This window comes from Moschus berezovskii, chromosome 14, assembly GCF_049115385.1.
Source record: "Moschus berezovskii isolate FMDL1 chromosome 14, NW_MosBer_1.0, whole genome shotgun sequence".
Classification (NCBI taxonomy): Eukaryota; Metazoa; Chordata; class Mammalia; order Artiodactyla; family Moschidae; genus Moschus; species Moschus berezovskii.
In genome coordinates this window covers 83,826,047-83,839,070 of record NC_142473.1, presented here as the reverse complement: position 1 = coordinate 83,839,070, position 13,024 = coordinate 83,826,047, and the positions used below count along the sequence as shown (strand labels likewise).

Below are 13,024 nucleotides of genomic sequence, written 5' to 3'. Positions count from 1 at the left end.
GAGGCAGGGAGAGACTGAAAAAAGAGTCATACCAGTCCAGGTTGGAAGGTGGCACTTTTCATAAACAAGGGGACTTACACAGGGGGCTTGTCATGGACGGTTACAAGATAAGCAGATCTTTGCATCTCTATGTCAGAAAATTTAAGATCATATAGAGGCCTGGGTTCATTCACATATTCCATCCAGATGGCCTCAACAACACCTTATTGTCTCAAGTCTGCATCCTTGAAAATGTCTCCAGCTATGGGGATGAGGCGGAGAAGGCAATGGCAAGCCACTCCAGTATTCTTGCCTAGAAAATCCCATGGATGGAGGAACCTGGTAGGCTGCAGTCCGTGGGGTCGCTAAGGGTCGGACACGACTGAGCGACTTCACTTTCACTTTTCACTTTCACACATTGGAGAAGGAAATGGCAACCCACTCCAGGGTTCTTGCCTGGAGAATCCCAGGGACGTGGGAGCCTGGTGGGCTTCCGTCTATGGGGTCGCACAGAGTCGGACACGACTGAAGTGACTTAGCAGCAACAGCAGCATGGGGATGAGGTTGCTTAGTCACTCAGTCATGTCCAACTCTGCAGCCCCATGGACTGCAGCAAGCCAGGTTTCCCTGTCCTTCACCATCTCCCAGAGCTTGCTCAAAATCACTTCCATTGAGTGGGTGATGCCATCCAACCATATTGCCCTCTGTCATCCCCTTCTCCTCCTGCTTCTATCTTTCCCAGCATCAGACTCTTTTCCAGTGAGTCAACTGTTCGCACTAGGTGGCCAGACTATTGGAGCTTCTGCTTTAGCATCAGTCCTTCCAATGAATATTCAGGGCTGATTTTCTTTAGGATGGACTAAACAAAGCGATCACATGAATCGAAGCCTTGTCTAACTCAATGAAACTTTGAGCCAAGGTATGTATGACTACTCAAGACGGATGAGTCATGGAGGAGAGTTCTGACAATACGTGCTCCACTGGAGAAGGGAATGGCAAACCACTTCAGCATTCTTGCCTTGAGAACCCCATGAACAGTATGAAAAGGCAAAAACTGGGGCAATAAATGGAACTCATGTTCAAGAATGGAGGACAAATGAGGACCTTCTGATGCCCAGGCCCATCTCCTTGCTCTAGCAGTGGTCACGTCCTCTCAGTGACCCTCACCAAGCAGAGAGGACAGCACCTATCAAAGTCAGAGGCGTAGCTGGTCCTAGGGGAAGGAAGCAGTGAGGACAGGAAGGAACAGATGAGAGACTCTGGAGATGATTACTGTGCTCTGTTTCTTGACTCAGATGCAGAGCACAGGTTTATTTCCTTCATACTTCGGTCTCTCTCTGTTTTCTTTCATTTCTTTATGGATTCAGTTCAGTTCAGTCACTCAGGTGTGCCCAACTCTTTGCAACCCTATGAATCACAGCACGCCAGGCTTTACGGATTATATGTCATAATTAATATATGAAAGAATCTGTAAGATGCCTTAAAACCATACCTAAGTCAGTGAAACTACCCAAGGCAGAGTGTAAGGTTAGATATGTCTTTAAAGAATTAACTTGAAAGCAAGTTTAGGTATTTCCTATCTAGTCTTCATGTACAAATATCATAAGCAAATTGCTTTTTTTAATTCACAGTCAGTCTTAAAATTGTCTACTCTATATAACATAGCAACTGTTTCTTTAAGCTAATATATTTTTAATCACATTCGTCCCTACTAAATCTCAGAGTGACCAACGGAATTGTCATTTTTCTCATAATTTTTCAGCTCATCATCTCTGACACTTATAAAGTAAATAATTTGGGCTCTGTGATTTGAAAGCTAATTGAGTTCTCTGATTCCCAAGTCCACTTTACTTCCACATAGAGGTTTTAACACATTGAGTAGGGGAAATTAATTATGCTCCTCTTCTGAAAACATCTTTTGGTACCAAATCCTTCTCATAGCCTTTTTCATCTCTGTGTTTCTCAGAGTGTAGATTAAGGGATTGAACATAGGAGCAATTATGGTATAAAAGAGAGAAAATATTTTGTCCTCAGGGAAAGTGGTAGGGGGTCTGAGGTAGGCAAAGATTGAAGGACCAAAAAATAAGACAACCACGGTGATGTGAGACCCACAGGTAGAGAGGGCTTTGCGCCTTCCTTCAGCTGAGTGGTTTCTTAAGGTGAATAATATAGTGACGTAGGACCCAAACAAGAGAACAAAGGTTACTAAGGCAACCATTCCCGAATTGGCAACCACAAGGACACCAGTGATGTAGGTATCAGTACAGGCAACCTTCAACAAAGGAAAGATGTCACAATAGTAGTGGTCAATTTCATTGGGGCCACAGAAGGGCAAACTGACTATCATAGAGAACTGAGAAAAGGCGTGGACAGCCCCACCAGCCCAAGCTACCAGGATGAGGAGATTGCATCTTGTCCTGTTCATGATAATCATGTAGTGGAGAGGCTTGCAGATGGCAACCCAGCGGTCAAAGGCCATGACTGTAAGGATGCAGATTTCAATCATTCCTAAGAAGTGCAAGGAAAAAACCTGTAACATGCAGTTACCATAAGAGATGGTTTTCTTTCCCAGAAGCAGGTCACTGATCAGTTTGGGTATCACACAAGAGGTATAGCAGATGTCCATGGAGGATAAGTGGCTGAGGAAATAGTACATTGGTTGGTGAAACAGAGGGCTACATCGGATGGAGACAAGGATCAGAAGGTTTCCCACCAGGATAGCAACATAACAAAGTAAGAAGAACACAAAGCAAAATATTTGTATGTTTTGGTTATAGGAAAGTCCCAAAAAAATAAATTCTGAAATGTTCCTCTGACTTTCCATATATTGTATGCTATCTGCAAATAATTGAGTATCTGAAAAAAAATAAAATGAAAGAAAATATTTACAATATGATCACAATCATATAAAAGCTGCCAACAAGCCATTAAAGTTAATTTTAACAAATTACCAAAACTAGTTAATAAATTAATGATATTATATTTTTCTTATGAACCATGCCTCATTTCTTCAGGATTGTTTTCAAATATTCTGTTACATTGGTAGTAATAAAAATGAATTCTATTAAATTTTCAAAATATAATTTTTTAGGCTTCCCAGGTGGCTCTAGAGGTAAAGAACCCGTCTGCCAATGCAGAAGATACAAGAGACATGGGTTCAATCCTTGGGTCAAGAGTATCCCCTGTAGTAGGAAATGGCAACCCAATGCAGACTTCTTGCCTGGAAAATTCCATGGCCAGAAGAACCTGGTGGGCTGTGAATCCATGGGTCCACAGTGAGTCGACTGAGCACCTGGTTTACAGTGCAGAACAGGCGTTACAGACATTCCTTGACTCGTGGTGATTCATGTAGCGACTTTATTGACTTTATGATAGTATGAAAATAGTAAGCATCAAGAAGAAACTGTACTTGAAATTTGATCTTTTCCCTGAGCCAGCTATAGGTGATATGATACTCTGTTATAATGCTGGGTCTGAGCAGTGAGTCACAGTAGCCTCCAGTCAGCCTGGTGACCACATAGGTAAAGAACTGATGCACTTACCACCATTCCGTACCAGACAGCCATTCTGTTTTTCACTTTTAGTGGAGTATTCCATAACTTACGTGAGATAGGCTTTGTGTTAGATTGCTGTTGTTGTTCAGTTGCTAAGTCATCTCCAACTCGTGAGGACCCCATGAACTGCAGCACTCCAGGCTCCCCTGTCCTTCACTATACCCTGAGTTTCCTCAAACTCATTTCCACTGAGTGAGTGATGCCATCTGACCATCTCACCCTCTGTTGCCCCTTCTTCTCTTGCCCTCAATCTTTCCCAGCATCAGAGACTTTTCCAGTGGGTCGGCTCTTTGCATTAGGTAGTCAAAGTGTTAGAGATGATTCTGCTCAATTGCAGGCTAATGTAAGTATTCTGAGTATGTGTAAGGTAAGCGGGACTAAGCTATGATGTCCAGTAGGTTCGAGGTATTCAATTCACTCTCAACTTGTATTTTCAGGTTATGATGAATTTATTGGGATGTAATCTCAATGAACATCATGAGGTTCTGAACTATTTCCCAGAGATGAATTATACCATTATTACTTTTAACACTTAAACAGTGCTTTTAATGCAATTTAATACAGGACTATTTTTACTTATAATTTTCAAATGTGTCTTTCAGAAAGGTAATTTTTTAAATTACATGATGCTCCATTCCCCTCCCATGATATAGAACACTCTCCTGGATTTGTCTGCCGTCATATGATCATGGAACACAGTGCATGTAATAAAAGTCACCTAAATTCCGAGCTGTGTGATTAGGGTTATAAGAATTGTCCCTTGAAGTACAAGCGTGAGGGCAGAGTAAGTACTGCATATTGAACTTGGGAAAGCAGTCTTGCGAGCTATTTTATAAGACTGAAGTTACTGGAAGATACAGCAAAAGTTGTCAGTGATTGACATTTAAAAAAGAAAATTATATTTCATATTTAAGTTTAAAGTAAAATAATGGTTTAAGGTGAATTTTATAGTCATTAAAATTAACAGTGCAAATAAAGAGATACACTAACTGAAATGAACAAATAATTTGAATTTGGCACTTGTGTTCTCTGCTGGAATAAATTATGGACAGCAAAAATCAGAAAATGACGTCACCTCAATGTAAATGTAAGGCAAACTTTGTGGTCAAGAAGTGCTCAGTTGTTCTCTGTTGCATGGTTTTTTAATGGATTTGCATGTAGTATATTCCTTTTGATCAAGGTAGGACTTAACACAAAGGTGACAGAAGAATGTACTGCCGGGAACACACACTTCTCAGTTTTAGTCCAGTCACTCATGAGGAATCAGCTAGGATCCAGGTAGCTGTCTACTTGCCTCCTCTGTCAGATGTGGTAGCCATGCTGGGCTCCATAGGCAGATTTTTAATAATACATTCCCTGGTGGCTCAGAGGTTAAAGCGTCTGCCTCCAATGCAGGAGACCCGGGTTCGATCCCTGGGTCGGGAAGATCACCTGGAGAAGGAAACGGTAACCCACTCCAGTATTCTTGCCTGGAGAATCCCATGGACGGAGAAGCCTGGTAGGCTACAGTCCACGGGGTCGCATAGAGTCGGACACGACTGAGTGACGGAAGGGAAGGGGAACTTTCAATGTAACAAAATGAATAGGTTAACATGTTCACTATCTTCTAAATTGTGTAGCTGTATTGTTGGTGATATTTAATTTTATCTTAGCTGATAAACAGATGTGGCTTTAAAGCACATTGCAAAATATGTTGAGAGTCATTCTTTTTTCAATTTTAGCTCAATAACTTTGTCTACATTAAAAAGGGAAAGTATTAAATATATTGTGTCATTATATCCCTAAGACGCCTTTTTAACATGAAGACAACAGGGTTGTATCTTCAAAATTATGTGCAATTTATACCATAAACTCCATGATATTTAACGTTTTGTTATATCTTTAAATGTATCATAACAATTGCAATTAATAACTAATTTATGAAAAAATATATTACATTCCTTTGAGTGAAAGTACAAGAAACTAAAGTGACTTAAAATTTATTGAAAATAAATAAGTCTAGTTATTATGTAGCATAAAAGTACTCATCTAATCCAACCCTATGATTTTCAGTATCAAATGAATTGATTTAAAATAAAGTAAGTGAATATCCCAAACCACAGAACCAGTAAACTGTAGCATTTATAAACTAGATCTTCCATGTCTTACTATGTATATCATTGCCTTCCACAGGAAAGTGCGTGGAGCGGTGCGTCTCGGATGCCTGCCCTGGGAGCAGTCCTTGTTTCAAGGAGCCTGTAAAGGCAATTGCCCCCTGTCCCGCCACCCCTTTGACCATGTTGGATAAACATTAACCGTGGGCTAAGGCGGATGGAGGCAGGTGAAAAGGGTCACGGTAGCTTAAGTTTAAGAGAAAAACAAATTTGTTATTACCTTGCCTCTGACGGCCTGAGGGAAGAAGTCATTGTGTAAAAGAACAATTCTTTCTGTAACCATGGGGATATACATTCCAGGTGTACTGACTAAGATCTTGTTTGTCTTTACATATATAAGGAGCATTCTACATAATAAAGCATTGCATTGCTGTTATACACTGCAATCCTCTCGACCCCATCTTTTCTCTCTCCCCTTTTTTCTAAGGCGACAGACGCCGATTCGTGTCGAACGTTGAATCGTCCGTGCAGGCACGGGCAGTTGGCGCCCAACGTGGGGCCCGAAGACGGACGACTGTTGGCCGCTACCCGGACCACGTGAGTCTTGCTTATTTTGTGAAATTGCAAGTTTGAGGTTACAAGTTTGAGGGGTAGGAAGGTTTATTGTCGAGAGTATAAACTATGGGACAAAATAATAGCCGACAATTCTTTGTGCATATGCTGCAGATTATGCTGAAAGACAGAGGCATTCGTGTTTCCACTCCACGGCTGCATACATTTCTGGCATTTGTAGAAGAAGTATGTCCTTGGTTTCCTAAAGAGGGGACAGTTAATTTAGAAACCTGGAAAAAGGTGGAAAAGCAAATTCAGGCACATTACACTTTGCCCGGGCCCGGAAAAATGCCTGTGGATGCTTTTTCTCTGTGGTCCCTAATCCGGGACTGCCTGGACCTAGACAATGGCGAGGAGTCGAGGCTTAAAGATAAGATACAGGATGATCCTCCTCCCCCGGAATCCAGTATTCCGCCATTGCAGGAAAGTCCCCTCGATCCTGAGGATACAGAGACTTTAGAAGAAGCAGCTGCTAAATATCATCAGGAGGATTGGGAGCTGCTTATGACTGATGCAGCAGGGGAAGAGAAAGGGAAAACCTGTATCCAGGAACTAGAATGTTTAATGAAGCAGCTACTGTCTACCATTAAAGATAATGTGGATACTCTTCCTCTTAATAATTCTGCTGCTGCCCCCTTGTCAGGGCCAGAAAAGCCTATTTCTTCTTCTGCGCCCCCGGCGTATGCTTCTTTTCTATCCCCCCTCCAGCAAGCACTTAAACAAGCTCAGCAAGAGGGCGAAGTTCTTGCTGGCTACCCCAAGGCATTTCCTGTTTTTGAAAATGCTAACCAACGCTATTATGAACCATTACCATTTAAACAATTAAAGGAATTAAAGGTAGCCTGTGCCCAGTATGGTCCCACAGCACCTTTTACGCAAGCCATGGTAGAAAATTTAGGGGGCCAAAATTTACCTCCTAGTGATTGGAAGCAAATTGCCCGCGCTTGTCTCACGGGTGGCGACTATCTATTATGGAAATCAGAATTCACAGAACAATGCGGAGTTATAGCTGAGACAAATCAGAGACAAGGGCTTCCCACTACTTATGAAATGTTAATTGGAGAGGGCCCTTATCTAAATACTAATGCTCAATTAAATTACCATCCTGGGGCTTATGCCCAAATATCCAATGCTGCTCGTCAAGCTTGGAGAAAATTGCCCTGTTCGGCCAACAAAACAGAGGATCTTTCAAAAATTCGGCAGGGGCCAGATGAGCCATATCAAGACTTTGTTGCTCGATTATTAGAAGCAGTAGGAAAATTAATGGCCGACGAGCAAGCGGGCATGGTGCTAACCAAGCAATTGGCTTATGAAAATGCCAACTCTGCCTGCCAAGCAGCCCTCCGGCCCTACCGAAAAAAGGGGGTACTTTCTGATTACATTCGTATCTGTGCTGACATTGGGCCCTCATATATGCAGGGTATTACATTGGCTGCTGCCCTGCAGGGAAAAAGTATCAAAGAAGTTCTATATCAACAACAAATGAAAAATAAGAGGCGCCCCATCGCCTCTGGCAATGCAGGGTGCTTTGTGTGCGGCCAGCCCGGACATCGGGCTGCCTTTTGTCCGCAACGGGGAAATACCAATAATGTCCGGACCCCCAATGTGTGCCCTCGGTGCAAAAAAGGAAAGCATTGGGTAAAGGATTGCAAATCTAAAACAGATGTGCAAGGCAATCCTCTCCCTCCCTTGTCGGGAAACTGGGTGAGGGGCCAGCCCCAGGCCCCGAACCAATGTTATGGGGCCATGACGACCGAGCAGAGAAAAAACCATCAGGCGTCACCAGCCTCCTCCGTGCCACCACCGGGAGTGCCGGCCTGGACCTCTGTGCCTCCACCCACACAGTATTAACCCCAGATATGGGTATGCAAGCCCTGCCTACCGGTGTCCATGGTCCATTACCTCAGGGCACCGTGGGACTGCTGCTTGGTCGGAGCAGCACTACTATGGCAGGGTTAATGGTGGCCCCCGGAGTGATTGATGCAGATTTTGAGGGCGAAATTAAGATCATGGCATATTCGCCTCGCACTATTACCACTATTCCTGCAGGGAAAAGAATTGCCCAACTAATTTTACTCCCTATTGTTCCCGCGGGAAAAGCTCACCGTGTCACTCGCGGCACTGCTGGTTTCGGTTCCTCTGATGCTTATTGGCTTAAATCAATTGAGAACTCCCGTCCAGAACTAATGTTAAAAATTAATGGCAAACGTTTTGTAGGAATTCTTGATACTGGGGCTGATGTCTCTGTAATTGCTGAAAAACATTGGCCAAAAAACTGGGCAAAACATGCGGCTATTTCCACTTTGCAAGGTATAGGACAAGCTAATAACCCTGAACAAAGTTCTGAATTGTTACACTGGGAAGACAGTGAAGGCCACCAAGGTGAAATGCGTCCCTATGTTCTCCCTAATATTCCTGTTAATTTATGGGGACGCGATGTGATGACATCCATGGGAGTGTACCTCTACAGCCCCAGTCCTCAGGTTGCGGCTCAGCTTTTTGATCAAGGGTTGCTTCCCTTTTCGGGGCTTAGAAAGCACGGGCAAGGAATGCCGCAACCTCTTTTATTGCGTTCCAATAATGAAAGAAAAGGGTTGGGCCATTTTTAATAGGGGCCATTGATCATCCCGCAACCCACGCAGATCCAATAACTTGGAAGTCGCCTGACCCTGTGTGGGTAGATCAATGGCCCCTATCAGCCGAAAAAATTGCGGCTGCCCAGCTTCTGGTGCGGGAACAGTTAGCGCTGGGTCATATTGAACCTTCTAATTCGCCCTGGAATTCTCCCATTTTTGTCATCAAAAAGAAATCTGGCAAATGGCGTTTACTTCAAGACCTGCGAAGGGTTAATAGCACTATGGAACTGATGGGAGCCTTGCAGCCAGGGTTGCCTTCTCCCATGGCCATTCCGCGGCATGCCCACCTCATAATCATAGATTTAAAAGATTGTTTTTACACTATCCCCCTTGCTCCTCAGGATTGTCCTCGCTTTGCCTTCAGTGTACCCTCTACTAACTTTGCTCAGCCGATGGCTCGATATCACTGGAAAGTACTGCCGCAGGGCATGGCTAATAGCCCAACACTTTGTCAAAAATTCGTTGCTGCTGCTCTTTCTGCCACACGAACTTCTTTCCCTGATGTATATATATTGCATTATATGGATGATATTCTTCTTGCCCACAGCAATGAGACCAGGTTGCTTGCTGCGTACAGCTCCCTTGAAGTCTCCCTCACTAACGCTGGACTTTGTATTGCTAAGGAAAAGGTACAAACTTTTCCCCCCTTTTCTTATCTAGGATTTCACCTAGAGCGTACCAGTTTCTATACCCAACCTGTTAAGCTGTCTAGAGATAATTTAGTTACTCTTAATGATTTTCAAAAGCTTCTTGGCGACATCAATTGGCTCCGCCCTCAGCTGCGCTTAACAACAAGACAATTACAGCCCTTATTTAACATTCTTAAAGGCGATCCTCATCCTTCCTCCCCTAGGACCTTGACACCAGAAGGAGAACAGGCACTCCAGCTGGTAGAAACTGCTATTTCCCAACAACAATCTGGGTATTGTGATTATCAAAAACCCTGGGGACTATATGTCTTGCCCTCTTCTCACTCTCCTACTGGAATTCTTTTTCAGGACACCCCCCTGCGCTGGATTCATCTTCCATCATCTCCTTCCCATGTTTTAACACCCTACCATACCCTTATTTCCAAAATTATTGCCAAAGGCCGAACGGAATCTGTCCTATATCTCGGGCAAGAGCCTTCCTTTATTTGTGTTCCTTTTTCCTGTGAACAACAGTCCTGGCTCTTTCAGTTCTCTGACGACTGGGGGTTAGCGCTCGCCAATTATCCTGAGCAAATTATTCAACATTATCCCCCCAGCAAGTTGTTACAATTTGCATGTACTCATTCCTTTTTGTTTCCTAAGGTTGTTCACCAAAAGCCCCTTCCTGATGGAATTACTGTTTTTACAGATGGCTCTTCAAATGGCGTCGCCAGACTTGTTATTGATGAGATTCCATATTTCTGTCAAACTTCCTATCAATCAGCACAGGAAGTTGAACTCTTCGCCGTTCTCCGTGCTCTGCAACAAGTTCCTCACAGCCTTAATCTTTATTCTGACAGTCATTATGTAGTTCGTGCTCTCACGGTCCTTGAGACAGTGCCTTTTATAGGAGCCGTTAAATCTTCTATCTATGCTTTATTCTCTCATATTCAGAGACTTCTTCAAGCCCGGACGTCACCAGGTTTCTTCGGTCACATTCGAGTGCATACTAACCTGCCGGGACCATTAACTTCTGGTAACGCTCTTGCAGATCAGGCCACACACAACATTTATTCCCTTACCCCCGTTTCCGCTGCACAAGCTTCTCATGCCCTTCATCATCAAAATAGCCATTCTTTACGTTTGCAATTTGGTATTAGCCGAGAAGCTGCCCAGCAAATAGTTAAAACTTGCCCTACCTGCCCGCAATTCTTTGTGGTTCCTTCCTATGGTGTTAATCCCCGTGGGCTATTGCCCAATGCACTGTGGCAAATGGATGTCACGCACATTCCCTCTTTTGGAAAACTCAAATATGTGCATGTGACTGTTGACACTTTTTCTGGCTTCCTTTTAGCCTCCCTTCAATCCGGGGAAGCTAGCCGTCATTGCATTCAGCATTGCTTGCATTGTTTTGCTACCATGGGAATGCCCCGCTGTTTAAAAACTGACAATGGTCCTAGATATACTGGTAAAGCTTTCCAAAGTTTCTGCAGTCGTTTTGGCATCACACACAAAACCGGTATCCCTTACAACCCCCAGGGGCAAGATATTGTTGAACGTGCCCATCAAACGTTGAAACATCAACTTAATAAATTAAAAAGGGGGACAGTGTACGGAGACACCCCTACTAACCTTCTTTATCACGCCCTGTTCGTTCTGAACTTTCTGACTCTGGACCGCGATGGACGCTCTGCAGCTCAGCGATTTTGGCATCATGATGCGACAAAGGCGCGTCCTCTGGTAAAATGGAAGGATCCATTGGATGGCAAATGGTACGGCCCCGATCCTGTGTTAATCTGGGGAAGGGGTCATGTTTGTGTTTTTCCGCAGGATGCCAAAACACCGCGCTGGCTCCCAGAAAGGCTGGTACGCACGGCGGAGGCGATCCCTGACTGCCCAGATGCAACGCTTGACCCTGAGGGAGACTGCCCCTTGCCGACCAGTCAGCAGCTGAGAACACTGCTGCATGAGGCTCGCATAAACGCTGCTGAATCATCCTCGTCTTCTCCAACTGCAATTCTTATATCTTTGCTGCTCCTTTTAAATCAGATAGGCTTTGCCACTGCAGACAAATCCTCTGCTTGCCCAGCATTCGGGCCAGGGGTTTATCTCCTTGCTCTGATTGTATCTAGCTCGCCTTTTTCTTCTGAGGGAAACGTCTTCCTGTCATGGGCTCATTCTTATGCTGACTTTCACAACAGCTCCGCCTGCTGGGTTTGCACTGCTATGCCTTTGTCTGTAGTCGATGGGTTTCCTTGGTGGGTATCACCTGTACAACAAATGCATTTTTCTGCAGTCTGTGACTTTTTAATCCAGTATAAGCAATCTCACAGAAGTCTCCTTAATCTAAATGTCTCTGCCCTTCCTGAGTGTAACGACAGGGGTAATCAGAAGGCGAGCTCCTTGCTACAGTTCAACATTAATGTGAGTTATAAGGCTGTTGAAGATGCATACCGCACTTATTCTAATACCAGCAAAAATAAGACTCGTCCAAGTCGGTTTTTTGGAGAGTATTATCAGATCTGGGATGAGTACTTTTGGATGACTCCGGAGAAAGGACAGTTGCTGAGACAAGCAGACATTTGCTGGGAACAACGAGAACATCAACCTCATTTTGGGGGAAAAGACTTTGGAAAAAATTTGTTGAAGCATGTGGGCATTACCCCTACTTCTATGTGTACTCGGGTGACTGATGTAACCTTTAATTGTAATGTTCCCACCCTCTGGCCGAGATCCAATTGGGAAAACAGTCCCAGTATAAGATGGGTGGCTCCTAACGGGACCAAATGGATTTGTGGCTCTAATATTTGGCCCTGGCTTCCCCTTGGTTGGGTGGGACGTTGTAGTCTTGGATTTGTGTTTGCTCCTGGCCGAATCACTCGCTCTGCTATAAAAAACCCCGCTAATCTTCCCCTTTTGAAAGCTCGTTGGTCTCGATCGGTTTTTTACTGGTATGATTATTTAACTGCTGTTTTTGTTCCTTCCCTTGGCAATGCTGATATCATGGCACATGTAGATGCCTTAACAAATTTCACACAGCAAGCCCTCCTAGATGCAAAAAGAGCTATAGAAGCTTTAAATGAAGAACAAAAGCAAATGCGTAAGGCTGTTCTACAAAACCAAATGGCTCTGGATATTCTTACAGCTGCTCAGAGAGGGACCTGTGCTGTTATAAAAGTAAAGTGCTGTGTTTATATTCCTGATTTGTCTTCCAACGTTTCCGATGCTGTTAATGATATAAAAGAGCAGATAGAGGCTATGCAAGACTCCTCTGTGCCATTCTGGGAACAAGTCAAATCATGGTTTCATACTAACTGGTGAAAATCTTGGCTTTTAATTCTGCTTGTGGTTGTATGTGTGCTCTGTTGTGGTCCTTGTATTGTACAATGCTTATCCAATTTTATCACTCGCCAGCTCATGATGTTCACCCGTATTAAAAGGAATGGTTAACTCTTGTCTTACTGCCGCCCTACTTCCTGACGCCTCTTTTTGATTGCCCTCGCCTAATAGATCTTTATCCA

At 43.8% G+C, this 13,024-nt stretch overlaps 2 protein-coding genes across 2 annotated transcripts; one reads left to right on the top strand and one right to left on the bottom strand.

The window, feature by feature from the left end:
- Positions 1 to 1,867: 1,867 nt before the first annotated feature.
- LOC129553717 (olfactory receptor 4P4-like) lies at positions 1,868 to 2,803 on the bottom strand. The gene has a single exon (XM_055422456.2). It carries the CDS (start codon positions 2,801 to 2,803, stop codon positions 1,868 to 1,870), a length of 936 nt encoding a protein of 311 aa, XP_055278431.2.
- A 1,795-nt stretch (positions 2,804 to 4,598) lies between these two features.
- On the top strand, positions 4,599 to 12,824 carry LOC129553716 (endogenous retrovirus group PABLB member 1 Env polyprotein-like). Its single transcript, XM_088843414.1, has 3 exons — positions 4,599 to 4,614; positions 6,114 to 6,223; positions 11,334 to 12,824. Exons 1-3 carry the CDS (start codon positions 4,599 to 4,601, stop codon positions 12,822 to 12,824), a joined length of 1,617 nt encoding a protein of 538 aa, XP_088699540.1.
- Positions 12,825 to 13,024: the final 200 nt, after the last annotated feature.

Bases quoted from the DNA above. Each gene is read 5' to 3' on its own strand.
- LOC129553717 (XM_055422456.2), bottom strand. From the start codon at position 2,803: ATGGAAAGTCAGAGGAACATTTCAGAATTTATTTTTTTGGGACTTTCC.
- LOC129553716 (XM_088843414.1), top strand. The intron at 6,224-11,333 runs GTGAGTCTTGCT...GTTTTTCCGCAG, and splicing joins TTGGCCGCTACCCGGACCAC to GATGCCAAAACACCGCGCTG.